The sequence below is a fragment of the Lytechinus pictus genome, unplaced genomic scaffold (genome assembly GCF_037042905.1).
Source record: "Lytechinus pictus isolate F3 Inbred unplaced genomic scaffold, Lp3.0 scaffold_20, whole genome shotgun sequence".
NCBI classification, from domain to species: Eukaryota; Metazoa; Echinodermata; class Echinoidea; order Temnopleuroida; family Toxopneustidae; genus Lytechinus; species Lytechinus pictus.
In genome coordinates this window covers 15,500,590-15,513,183 of record NW_026974141.1, presented here as the reverse complement: position 1 = coordinate 15,513,183, position 12,594 = coordinate 15,500,590, and the positions used below count along the sequence as shown (strand labels likewise).

Genomic DNA, 12,594 nt, shown 5'->3' with positions numbered 1-12,594 from the left:
AAAATGTTGTCTATTATAGTGGCTGAGTTATTCGTCACTCTTGTCGGCTTCGTAATAAGGGGCAAAAAAGAATGTGATAGAAACATTTCAAGAAACTCTTGCGAGGTGCTATTAGAGTTGCAATTTACTAAGTTAATATTGAAGTCACCCATAAAAAAACAATCTTTATTTTTCAAAAGAGGATTTAGTAAAATTTCATTCAGGGTTTCTAAAAAAGCATTGGCATTTGAATGTGGAGGTCTATAAAATACACCTATTATAAAGTTTTTACCTCTTGGATTTCTGATTTCAACAAAAAGTGTTTCTAAAACATCGTTAGATATGGTCATGTTAGCTATAAGAGTATAGTCGTATTGTTGCGGTATGTAAAGTGCGACACCACCCCCTGGTCTTTTTGTTCTATTATTAACAATCAAATTAAAATTAGGGAGTGAGAAGAGGGAACATGGGTTGTCCGAGAACCACGTTTCAGTTAAACCAATGAATGACGATTGCGGAAACTGGTTATTATCTAGAAATAACTTAAGTTTATCAAAATTTTTGCTTGCACTGCGAATGTTTATATGGAGAAGAAAGGGGTTTTCCTCGGCTTTGTCTGACGTAACGAATGATCTGAAATGTTGTTCTGTGAAATATTGTGACGTAACGAGCTGCCCGCATTGATCATTGGAATCGAAATTGTAATTAAGATCAGCGGTATTGTTATTCATAAAATTTCGTATGTGTGTATCGTAATTGGAATTTTCATGATTATCTAATGTTTGAGTAGTGCCACGTGATGGTGGTAGATGTGAGCAAGGCATTTAATCAAGGGTGTTCTTTCATCCTACTTTCAAATTAATGGAAATGCTATATGCAGTCTTGGTATAACTCTGGGTGCGCTTTTCTATATGGGGGGGGGGGCAAGAAAATAGGAGTAGTCGGCAGAGATTGCTAAAAGCGTAAAAAGAAAGAAATAAGTTTATAAAAAAAATATATTGAAATATCTCCAAAAGGATGAGACGTTTTATGGGACTTTGTACCAAACTTAGAAACAAAAATAGCAATACCACATCTAACAACAACAACAACAGCAGCAGCAGCACATGGGCGTGGTGATCAAGGGATGGGTAATGCCCAAGAAATGCAACCCTTTACGAGATTATTACAGAAATTTTTTTCACCAAAATCCAACCCAAATTTCATCGATGTACTCCAAATCCTTCAATTCCAATTTCAACTTGCAGAAATGACATCCTCGTTAGCTCATTATTATTATTATTATTATTATTTATTTGGCCATAAAAACATACAAAAATTGTACAATGTAATTACATAAATACAATTTGAAATTTAATAATTGAATAAAGATAAGGTAGAAATGAAAGAGAAGAAGAAAACAGTAAGAAAACGGTTTTTCCATGGGCCAGGGCTCGCAAAAGTAAAATTCAGTACTATTGCCCAGAGGCATGCGAGCCCTCATGGAAAAACCGTTGAGAGAATATTGCACATTCAATATATAAAATTGCACATTATTAAAATTCAAATACAACACATTGACAAACATTATTTTAAAAAGTATGTACGTAACGCCAGGCAAGATACAGTAAAAGGAATAAAGACGGGTATTGGGAAGAATTTGAATACCCATGCCGGACTGATATGTGTGTAATGCTTAACATAACATAGCACAAAGATAACTTAGATTCGTGTGAGGTACTAGAGCCTGAAAAGCAACAATGAAATGAAATAAGGAGGAATGCCCTAGACAACAGCAAGAGCATGCCTCCACATTCCTATTAATGACATGTGTACTCGCCAGGCTCCAGCACCTAATACATAACAATCATTGAGACAACAAATAGTAAAATTACAGGAAACTCGCCTCCTTGATGAAGAAAAAGAAGAGAAATTAAGAACTGCATAGTAATAATAATAATTAAAAAAATATAGAAATTATATTGAGATTTTTAGAATTTTATGTGCCCCCAACAGTTTCGCTAAAGAGGAATAAAAAAATAAAAAATAAATCAACTGTACCAAATGGATATAACAGATCATACAGCCTGTACTACTTGAGCATTATTCTAAAATATTAACTGGAAAAAAAAATAATTATATACTAAATCCTTACTGACAGATAATTGAATCAAATTACAATAAAGGAAACACAAATGTTGGATGCACATCATAGAATGAAATATGCAAAGTACATGAAATTATTTAGGTAATATGGCTCCCTCGATCTGTAACATTAAAGGACATGTCCACCCAAACAAAGAGTGACGTTAAATATAAATAGAAAAATCCAACAAGCACAACACTGAAAATTTCATCAAAATCGGATGTAAAATAAGAACGTTATGAAATTTTAACACTTCACTTAATATGCTCATCCTGGTCAGTACGCAAATGAGGGGACTGATGATGTCATCCACTCACTACATCTTTTGTATTTTATTATATAAAATATGAAATATTCTAATCTTATCCTCATTGCCTAGTGAAAAAAACATTTAATTCCTCCCTGAACATGTGGAGTTAGCAATGTAGTATGTTTCAGTCAAGTTGGTCCGTATTGTCATATCTGTAAAAAAAAATGAAATATTGTATAATTCAAACAATAAAAAAGCAAAAGAAAATAGTGAGTGAGGGACATCATCAACTGTCTCATTTTCATGTCACTGGGTTGAACATATCACTGTTATGTGAAAAATACGCAAAATTTTAAAATGTTATAACTTTCTTATTTTACATCCGATTTTGATGAAATTTTCAGCATTATGCTAGATTGATTTTTCTCTATTTATTTCAATCAATATTTTCTGGAGTGGACTTGACTCCCCCTTTCGTTGATTCCGAAAATAAAACAATTACATTGCATGTCAAATCACAAATTAAGGACGAATTCAACTTTTTTTTTTTACATATCATGCATATAGCTTCAAATCATAAATAACCGGTGTGTTGGCTCAGTTGGTAGAGCGTCCGTCTCACAACCGGGAGGTTGGGGGTTCAAACCCTGGCCGCGTCAGACCAAAAGACGTTAAAAGATGGGAGTTGCTGCTACCCTGTTTGGCGTTCAACGATTAAAGGGATAGAGCCTCGTCGATCTGGCGCTGCACAGCGGCTGCCGGGCCCACGATCAATTGGGCAAAGCAAATTTTCGGAGTATTTCATTTCATGTCTATTTCGAACAATAAATTATGGATTTATCATTTATCATACAATTTAACAAATTTTATCACAAATGAACTACTTGTTAATAAAAAGTTCTAGTAATGCCTTCTTTACAAAATAATTCGTTTACGAACCCCATATCTTATGAAACTGGGTTCTTTTCAAATATACTTCATCTATACGGTGATAAAAAAAAGATGTTTGATAGAAAGAATACATTGCATGTGGCTTTGCAAAGACACTAACAAAGTACAACTCGCATTACAATGTTTTTAAGATGATCAGATCTAACATCGAGTTTTGGGGACCTGGGTGAGTTGAGTCAAGGGCAGAGGGTTCGTGTTTACATACTTTTGAATATAATTCATTATTAATAGCTAGTACCTCATTCATTATACAAGCGTTTTGTCCATGAACACTCACCACCATGTTCTGTTTCTTCGTGTGCTTGTAAAGCACCTGGAATAGCGGTTTTCATCATTTGTTTTCTAACTTTTCTTCAAAGGGGCACAACCTTCAAATCGAGCAGACGACAAAAAACGCACTATCGGTATCGTGATGATCGCGATATCTGTAACCACGCGTTATTGATTTTCTTTTCACCCTAATAAACCACAGACCGTCAAATAAACCCATACAATTCTATAGAGTCATCTATTATGACAAAAGGTCGACCCCTGCCTCAAAAGAGGTCCATATTCAATAAGATCCCAGTCTCTTACATGTGTGGTGGTGCTGGGTGTACTGTGTACTGTAGGCTATACGACTGCTCGCTCAGTAAACACACACCTCCAAGCTCTGGATACCGAGACAAAACAATTTCATATTTCTTATGCTCCTTGAGACCAGCTAATTCATGTAAGTAGTGACAATGTTTGATGTGTTGTGAGATTATATGACCGATATGAATATTATGTAAATATATATTTTTCAACAACATGATACGGGATTTAGGGAAATAGTGCGTCCTTAGTTACCGTGCGAATATAAATGTCCCATTCATTTTGTAACCGGACGTTTCTTGAAAGTCCCAATACATTATTACACAAAAAGACTGAGAGAGTATTTTACATGTATTTCTCTCCTTTGACTGAACACAATCCCGTTCAGTGCTTTACTTTTAAACGCCCTGCCTTCCAAGTTTAGGGAAGATAAATCTGAAATCAAATAAAGTGAATGTGTCATTATCATAAAGAAGTTCGTAAGGTAGGCCTGTCTTCTCACTAAAATGTTGGACAATTTTATTGTGTAATATGAAAGTCGCGAAGGAGGTATTTCACATGGTGTACATGTAATAATCATTGGTATTATTTGTCAACTTGTGTTCAAGACACAAAGATTATTACATTGAAAATTTCGATTGACGATGATTTTATTATGATCGTCGTGTTCACTGGCCTAACTCGTAAAGTGATAATATTGATAATTATGGTAAAATTGTAAATAATTTGTATAAGCTAATATTACTCCAAACTAATTTGTTTTCTTCTAGTTTTGATTTTTATCGACATACTACTACTAATAATAAAGATTTAAAAAAGGACAGTCAATACATCAATGATGATGGAGGTGCTGGTAAACATAACGATGATAATTAAAATGAGTGTATGGTTGTAATGATGATGATAATATAATAATTTCAATAATTAGAATAATCATAACTATGATGACAGTAAAAGCAATAATAATAAGTTTAATAACCATATGAATAATTACCGTAGTTGAAATATATAACAATGCCAACAACAGTATTCACAAAAGGCCCAGAATGACGTTTTACAACATAATATTCCTCATGTTTAACATTTCTAAAACATGATTGACTAAATGTTTAATGGTACACTCTAAAAAACGAAGTGCTAATTCAGCTCTTAAAGAGCGTGTATAGTGACTGCACTTCGGAGTGCTGATTTTTTAGTTCAAATTTGAACGAGAAAATCAGCACTCCGAAGTGCAGTCACTATACACGCTCCTTAAGAGCTAAATTAGCACTCCAGTTTTTAGAGTGTAGCATTTTCAAAAGTTTTCTCCAAGATATTTTAATATGTTTCATGAATAATATATTTTCGTGTTTTTGATATCTTAATAACGTTACCAACTTACATTTCAATTGGTATTTAGAATATCATGGCTAAACGTTTTGTTAAAAAAATATTTTGATAATAACATGACCATTAACATTTACGGTGGTTTTAAATACCTTTTGGTAAGCTGACATCTTTTAATATATAATGTTTGTATTAGAGCGGATAGTTATAGTATTACATTGATAGGCAAGGTAATATTCATGATAAAAATCATTACAGCATATGGTTTTGAAATTTACACTACTAAATTTATTTCGCGTGGTTATTCATATCATCTATTGTCATTTTTTTCAAGCAATCTGCTTATGATGACAATCCTTCTCCTGCAAATTGTGAATATCATATAGTTAATCATTTTTGTCTGAAATTATCTTTTTAATACTCTTTATTTATGATTCATGCCAAAAATGCTAGCATATTATGTTTATTATGTTATGAAGAATGTATTATACGAATGTTATGGATGCAGAAGAAAACAATAAATCAAATCAAATCAAATCAAATCTATAACCTCTTATTGTGATGTTTACTTTGTGTTTCGAGTTAAGAAAGAACCTTGGACCATGAAATATGTTTCATTACACGTATCAGTGATCAATGAGTAATGGCTATCTTTGTCATATTTGATCAAAATGTGGATACACAATACCAATGATGATTTGATAATAAAATAAAAATGATTATAAAGATATCAATATAAATACTGTACGACCCGGTAGGCATCATGAATGCCATATACAATGGGACAAAATATCATAATCATAAAATAAAATATATACACTGTACATGCTGTACCTACCCCATTAACTCCTGAGAACTTAATAAAAGGACTAGTTTGCCAAAAAAGAGAAATTAGCATATGGTAATTTTCACATAGTTATTGTTTTCTGAAATCATTCCAGAATTTCCACCAGGTCTTTTCGAACTTATTGCGAAGCATGTAATAATGCTCGTGAAATGAATTTTTGTAATGGTTTAATTTCCATGTAGAGCCACACAAATTAGATTTTCCTAACCTCCACAAAGTTATTCAAACTCTTTGACACAAGAAAGAGTCGCCATTCGTTCGATCAGTTTTATGAAACAACTAAACTAAATTCTTTGTGAATACTTTCACTTGTGTAATGAATCAACGTGTCCTCACTTCACCAAATATCATTGATCCTATGATTGCAGTTTGTATCATCTTAAAAAAGGCGCTGTATAAATCTAACTGTCATTATTATTATTATTATCATTCCTTCAGATTTCGAGATGTCTTGAACGCCGGGCCTGATACACTACTATGCTGATTAAAGGAAGAGCAAGTCCTAGGACAAGCTCTCGAGTTGATGTCCCCCAGCCAAACCTCAGCAGACCATGCCGAGCACCACCTCCAGAAGAAATACTGTCCTTCGAAGATGATGTGGTCTTCGAATGGTCAAAGAGCATATCCCCAGACTTCTCAGAGTCACGAAAGGCACGGATGCAAGCTGAAGAGCAGCGCAAGACGACAGATAGTCTCTTCCCAGGATTGCTTACTGAGGTCATCGATGAGTCTTTGTCCCAACGACCAACCTCTGGGTCCGTTTCAACATTTGGCTCTCCTGTAGTATTTTCAAGTCTGTTCGACCTAAGAGGAAGTGCTGATGGTGTCAACACACGAAATGCATCGCGCTGTGAATCAACGAAATTGTACTCTGGAGTTCGGACCTTTTTACCAGACCGATGCCAGACTGCTCCCCCTTCCAAACATGTTGATGGTGAAGCTGAGAATGGTATGAATGGAACCCAGGTTATTGATATGGCAGCAAAACATGAAATACAAACACGGGAGAGGAGCAAATCCTGTCGGTTGTACGGTGAAGGCGCCAAACGGCGTCCAGATGCTTCGCAATCTAGATCAGCTCGTAAGGTCCGTAAACCAAATGAGGAGCGTTACCTCATGCGGAGGTATCGGGAGAGACCATGTTCTAGAGCTGAAAGTTATATGAACGAAGAAATATTTGAATCAACGAGTGATTTGTCTCGAGAATGTTGCGACGTCCTTGGCCCAAGACATTGTTACGACTGCTCCAAGATAACACAGAGGAACACTTTCGTTGACCGCAACACCTCTTCGTTCCCAAGTATTCACATGACACCAAAAAACATGTCAACAATCACCTTGGTTCAGAGACTCTTCCCAGAGTTGAGCCAGTTGGACATCCTGGAAGGAGTAGCTGATGGATATATATCATCTCGATCGTTTTCTCGTGATAGACTTCTTGAACTTTGCGAGCGCAAGAAAGCGGATGCTAGGAAGAAAGAGATTAGGGAAAAGTGGAAGGGTGTTGCCAAACGACGGATAAGTGCGTTCTCTATTCCAGACAAGCTTCACTTCTTCAGTAACTTTACTGATTTGAGAGCTCAGATACTAAAACAGCGGGGGAGCTACACGGGTATGAAAGATCTGGTGTCTCCCGTTAATAGTCTTAACACTATGCCACCTCCAACCGAGATTGAACTCATCATCAGGAAAGAGGAGGACCGTGAAAATCCTGCGAATTACTTCTGCCCACCACTCATGACGCGCGAAGAAATCCAACGACAGAAGAGTCAACCGCGATTTTACGCAGGAGCGAAGCAAGAATACAAACTTCCCGACGCTCCCCCTCTCACAGACATTCTCCAGAAATCAACTATGACAATTCGAGACTTGGATCCCGAAGGAACTGCCAAACCCAAAGTAGTAAGAACAAAACCTAGTGGCCCACGCATTTGCGGAATGGGTGATCCCAAAAGAAATATTCCAAACGTTGGATCCTTTGGTGGCAGCGGTGGGATGTTGAGTAAGACACCCGGGAGATCGCGGCCTCCAAGATTTGGGCGACCGGAAGTGGGCGGAGGTCTTGCATCTCTCGCGGCATCGTCATCATCATTCACAAGACCGCTGCAGATGGAGACGCTGGCTGAGGACGGCAGCCAGAGTGAGCGGGAAGATGTGATGGAGGAAGAGGAAGAACATGATGAGGCTGGTAGAAATGAGATGGAGAAAGGGGGAAACCCCCTTAGCTATGAACAACGGCCTCATCCTCGCATGAAATCTCATCATAACACAAGGTATAACCGAAGTAGTTCTGGTGATTTAAACGTTGGGGAAGAGGAGGCGGATGAAAGCGATAACATTGATGGTCAAAATGAAATGAGGATTGATGAGGCAGTGGAAGACGCTGACGAAGATGACGAAAACGAGGAAGACGCACTTGGAGATATTACACATGGGACCAGAAACCTACAATTAAGTAGCAAACATGGATTGGGTAACACGGCTGGACAACATGATGAAACAGGGGAGCTTTACCAGACATCAAAACGGACTGGCATTGAAGGGCACCAAGAAAAGGAAGATGAAAATGACTTTCAAGTAGGTTCACTAGATGGTGTCTCGCTGTCAGAAGATGAAGTTGAAGAACTTTGAGCTCATCATCTGAATTTTACATTTCAACGGATGTTCAATACTTCGTTATTTAATTTGTCCGTTTGGATTTGGAAATGTTTACTCTATCAACTTTGGTAGTCGTGTGAACTTTTGATCAGAAATATACTACAGTCACTCCAAACCCACCGACTGTATGCCATTCAAAATAGGCTTTCATCCCCCTGGGGGTCGGTGACTGTACCGTGATATCACTTGCAGGGTTAACGCACGAAGTGTGTCGTGTGATGAAATCACAGTGTTTTTTGTCTTGCCAAGCGAGGATAATTTATAACAACTAGATGTGTTAGGGAGTGTTGCAAGAAAGCATCTGCAAATATTCTGTTTTAATTTTACAATTATACTTATATCAATTATATCTGTAGCAAATAAGATCACGCTGCTTGTTTCAAGAAACAGATTAGTAATCAATTGCAAATTTGCAATTAATTTCAATACTTATGATTGATTTAGGGACTGAAGATGGACTTGCAATTGATCGCAAGTTTCTAGCAACACCTTATTAGAAAAACATGTAACTATACAGTGCGTATCAAAAAAAAGTTTACACTTTGAAAAAGCCCTGGGAATTAAAAAATATACAAAATGTTGGTATTTTTTTCACTTATAATCTTGGGTTTGGGTCTCATCTATCCAATAAAAGTAAAAGTTTTGACAGAATGTTACACTTGAGTGAGCACTGTCCATTTTTGTAAAGCTCGCAGAAATCTGTTTGCGCAGAAATGCTTGTTTTCACGCTGTGTCAAGGGGAAAGGACGAAATCAAACTTACCCTGCGAAATATTTCTCATACATTTCCCCTGCACTTTTAGTCAATTGAAATAAAACGGATACATTCATGCATTTTGTAACAATTTTGCCACCCACATTGAAATTTTAACATTTAGTAAGCACAATCTTTACCCTTTTTGTGCCAGCTGGATCTGAGGATATTACTGAATCTGAACAAAAGTTTATATCAGACATCTCCAGCATTTTTTCACTATTTTTTTAACATTCAAAGTGGGTTTCCATTTCACTTGTTCATTTAATACTTGTTTCTCCACACTTTTCCCAAGCTTGACAATGATTAACTAAATGAAAACCAAGCCTAAGCCATTTCATGTAAATCACAGCTCAGTGTAAAGAAAATAACGTCTCGATGACCTCGGTGTGTGGGGGAGTGGGGTGGGGCGCAATGCATTCTTCGAAGCGTTTTAGGCAAGGAAACAAGTTTTAAAAGGTAAAAGATATCTTCAAATCAATTTTACTAGCTAAATTCCACGTGTTCTTCATGAATAAGGTCTATTTTTATTTGCATAACTATTCCAAAGTTCTGCGCAAATCATTTTTCACTAACTTTTCAAAAGTAAGTGGTGCTCACTCAAGCGGAAATATTTTTTGACAGTTATATCGTCATTTGCTTAAATGGATCTGTACAAACATAACCAATGTTAAAATGTGGAAAAATCTTCAGGATATTACAAATGTGTAATTTTACAGGATTTTTTCAAAGTGTAAACTTTTTTTTGATACGCAATGTATACTCATTCAGAATCATCTAGTAAAGTCATGGTTATTTCCAGGCGAGGATAAGTTACAAGAACTCGATTTGTGAGACATATTCAGAATTATTTCAATGTTACAGTTAATTCAGTGGAACCGATTCCAGGTCGATCCAAGTTTTTACGTTATTACCAATGATGTGCTAGTATCGGTGGATGTGGAATCGGTTTTGTTGGTGTGACTTTTATGTATATCGACCTTGTGTATCAATTCAAGTAAGCCAACTACATGTAAGCGGACATGATGCTTGAAGATGATTTACTAATTACTCTTACAATTAAGAACATGTCTCATGTGCAATGACTTCGTTACCAATCAATTCTTGTCTAAGAAATGGAAATGCGTTTTATGATTATTCAAATTTCAATCAGTATATTTGAAATATAAAAGTAAGAATGACCGATAAATATCTTATAAGAATATGTCATGCGAAAGCAATTCCTGGGCCTCGTTGCATAAAGGTTACCATTATGGTAACTTTTCCAACCAACAGTAACTCGCATGGAATTCTTGGTTCTGATTGGCTGATGATCACGGGGGGATGGGGGGGATATATCCCCCCCCAATATTTCAAGTGGGGGGGGGGGGTGGCCTGTATTATCATCCCCCCCAATAATTTAGGGTAGAAAATTTATAATAATGATGAAAAAATGAAAAGTTTGATCATGATGATTATAGTGATGATTATAGTATGCCATCAATCAGTTTGTTTCCCTCGCAATTTGTGTATATTGTTATTAAATAAAAACATTATTTTCCAGGACTTTTAAACAGATGGGTGGAGGTTCAAGATGAAAAAGAATGAAATGTTTATGTATATGATATTTTTTAACACATGACATAAAAGGACCCTGACGAAAAACAACTTTTGTTTATAGGGTGTTCCATCCCACCAGTGGTAATATGATCATATTTTTACAATTTTTTAATAAGTGAAATCAATTAATGGTTTCAGAAAGAATAATCATTCATTTCTCTCTAAAGCGTATCTTCGGATATGAACATCGGATGTTTTTTTTCCATGTTATTCTTGTTATTGTTATGGACTTGAATAACTAAACTTGATTGATTTTTTCTTATTTTGGCAAAAAGAAATCTGTTTTGAGTTTGGAAAGGGATGACAGTTTTGCATTCTATATGAGCACACTCATGCGGTACGTAAATTTCATTTTAACACATATATTAGCTGATATTACACACTGATGGTTCAAGAAAATGTTGGGAGAAATATCATAACATGACAGTTGAGTTTTGATTGTTTTTATGTTTGTTTTTGTTTCATGCACTTATAAAGCATTTAAAACATGTTAAAATCCATGGTTAAAATCGTCTAAGGAATGACGGTAAGCCCGATGCGGGGCCCGACGGCGCACTAGAAGCCACACAGTTTGTAATCTGTGCTAGTCTTAATTTGTCCGAATCTGCATTTTATCATCATGCATTAAGAAGAAAAAAGATAATGCCAGTCGGGTTAGATTTAAAAGAGAAGTTGTATACATCATGTTCAATAAACAGATCACTTTGTACATGGTCCAGACAATTTTTGTCATTTTTTCTTTCGTATGAGTTTAGAATAGGCTTACTTGTAACACAAATTAAATTTTGAAAAAAATTATATAAGTACAGTACACTGCAACAATGAAAGAATTTCCAAGAACACAGTGGCGTAACTACGGGGGGGGCATTGGGGTCAATATTTACAAAAATTTCAGCTCGCGCTTCGCGCTCGCATTGTTTGTTTAGCAAGACAGGTATGTATCATGATTACAAAAATTTGCTTATAATGTCCTTTTTTGGTCTGCATATCAAAAATTTTCAGCTCGCGCTTTGCGCTCGCATTATTTGAGCAGTGAGATACATATCCGTTTAATGGCACTGTCCTTAAAATGTCCCTATATTAGGTCAGTATACCTGGCAACTGAGCGCGCTTCGCGCGCCTGCTAAGTGACTCAAAAGTTTTGCTGGTGCCCCCCCCCCCCCAATGCCGTGACTCACGGTACGCCACTGCAAGAACACCATGCAGATCAACCACTCCCAAATGTCCTAACTTGTGATTTTAGTGGGGGTAATGTTGAAAGATCCCCATCCACAAGAACATTTGTGTCAATCATCCCCCCCAACCAAGAATACCGATCGACACCCATGCTGATGATCATCGTTACCATGTTAGTTACCATTAGATGGTAAAGTTTAATACCCGAATAGTAACTTTTATGCAACGGGGCTATGTAAATACAATAAAGCTATGTGTAAGCTACGTATATGTTAATGTTCAGCTGTGTATTCTATTTTCTATGACAGCGTTTAAAGCCCAGCGCACACTATGCGATCCGTTGCTATCCAAATT

General features: G+C 36.3%; 1 protein-coding gene across 1 annotated transcript; it reads left to right on the top strand.

The window, feature by feature from the left end:
* The first annotated feature begins 3,854 nt into the window (after positions 1-3,854).
* On the top strand, positions 3,855-10,669 carry LOC135157872 (uncharacterized). The gene is made up of 2 exons (XM_064114971.1): positions 3,855-4,017; positions 6,493-10,669. The coding sequence occupies exon 2, from the start codon at positions 6,532-6,534 to the stop codon at positions 8,683-8,685; it is 2,154 nt and encodes a 717-aa protein (XP_063971041.1). The 5' UTR covers positions 3,855-4,017; positions 6,493-6,531; the 3' UTR covers positions 8,686-10,669.
* Positions 10,670-12,594: the final 1,925 nt, after the last annotated feature.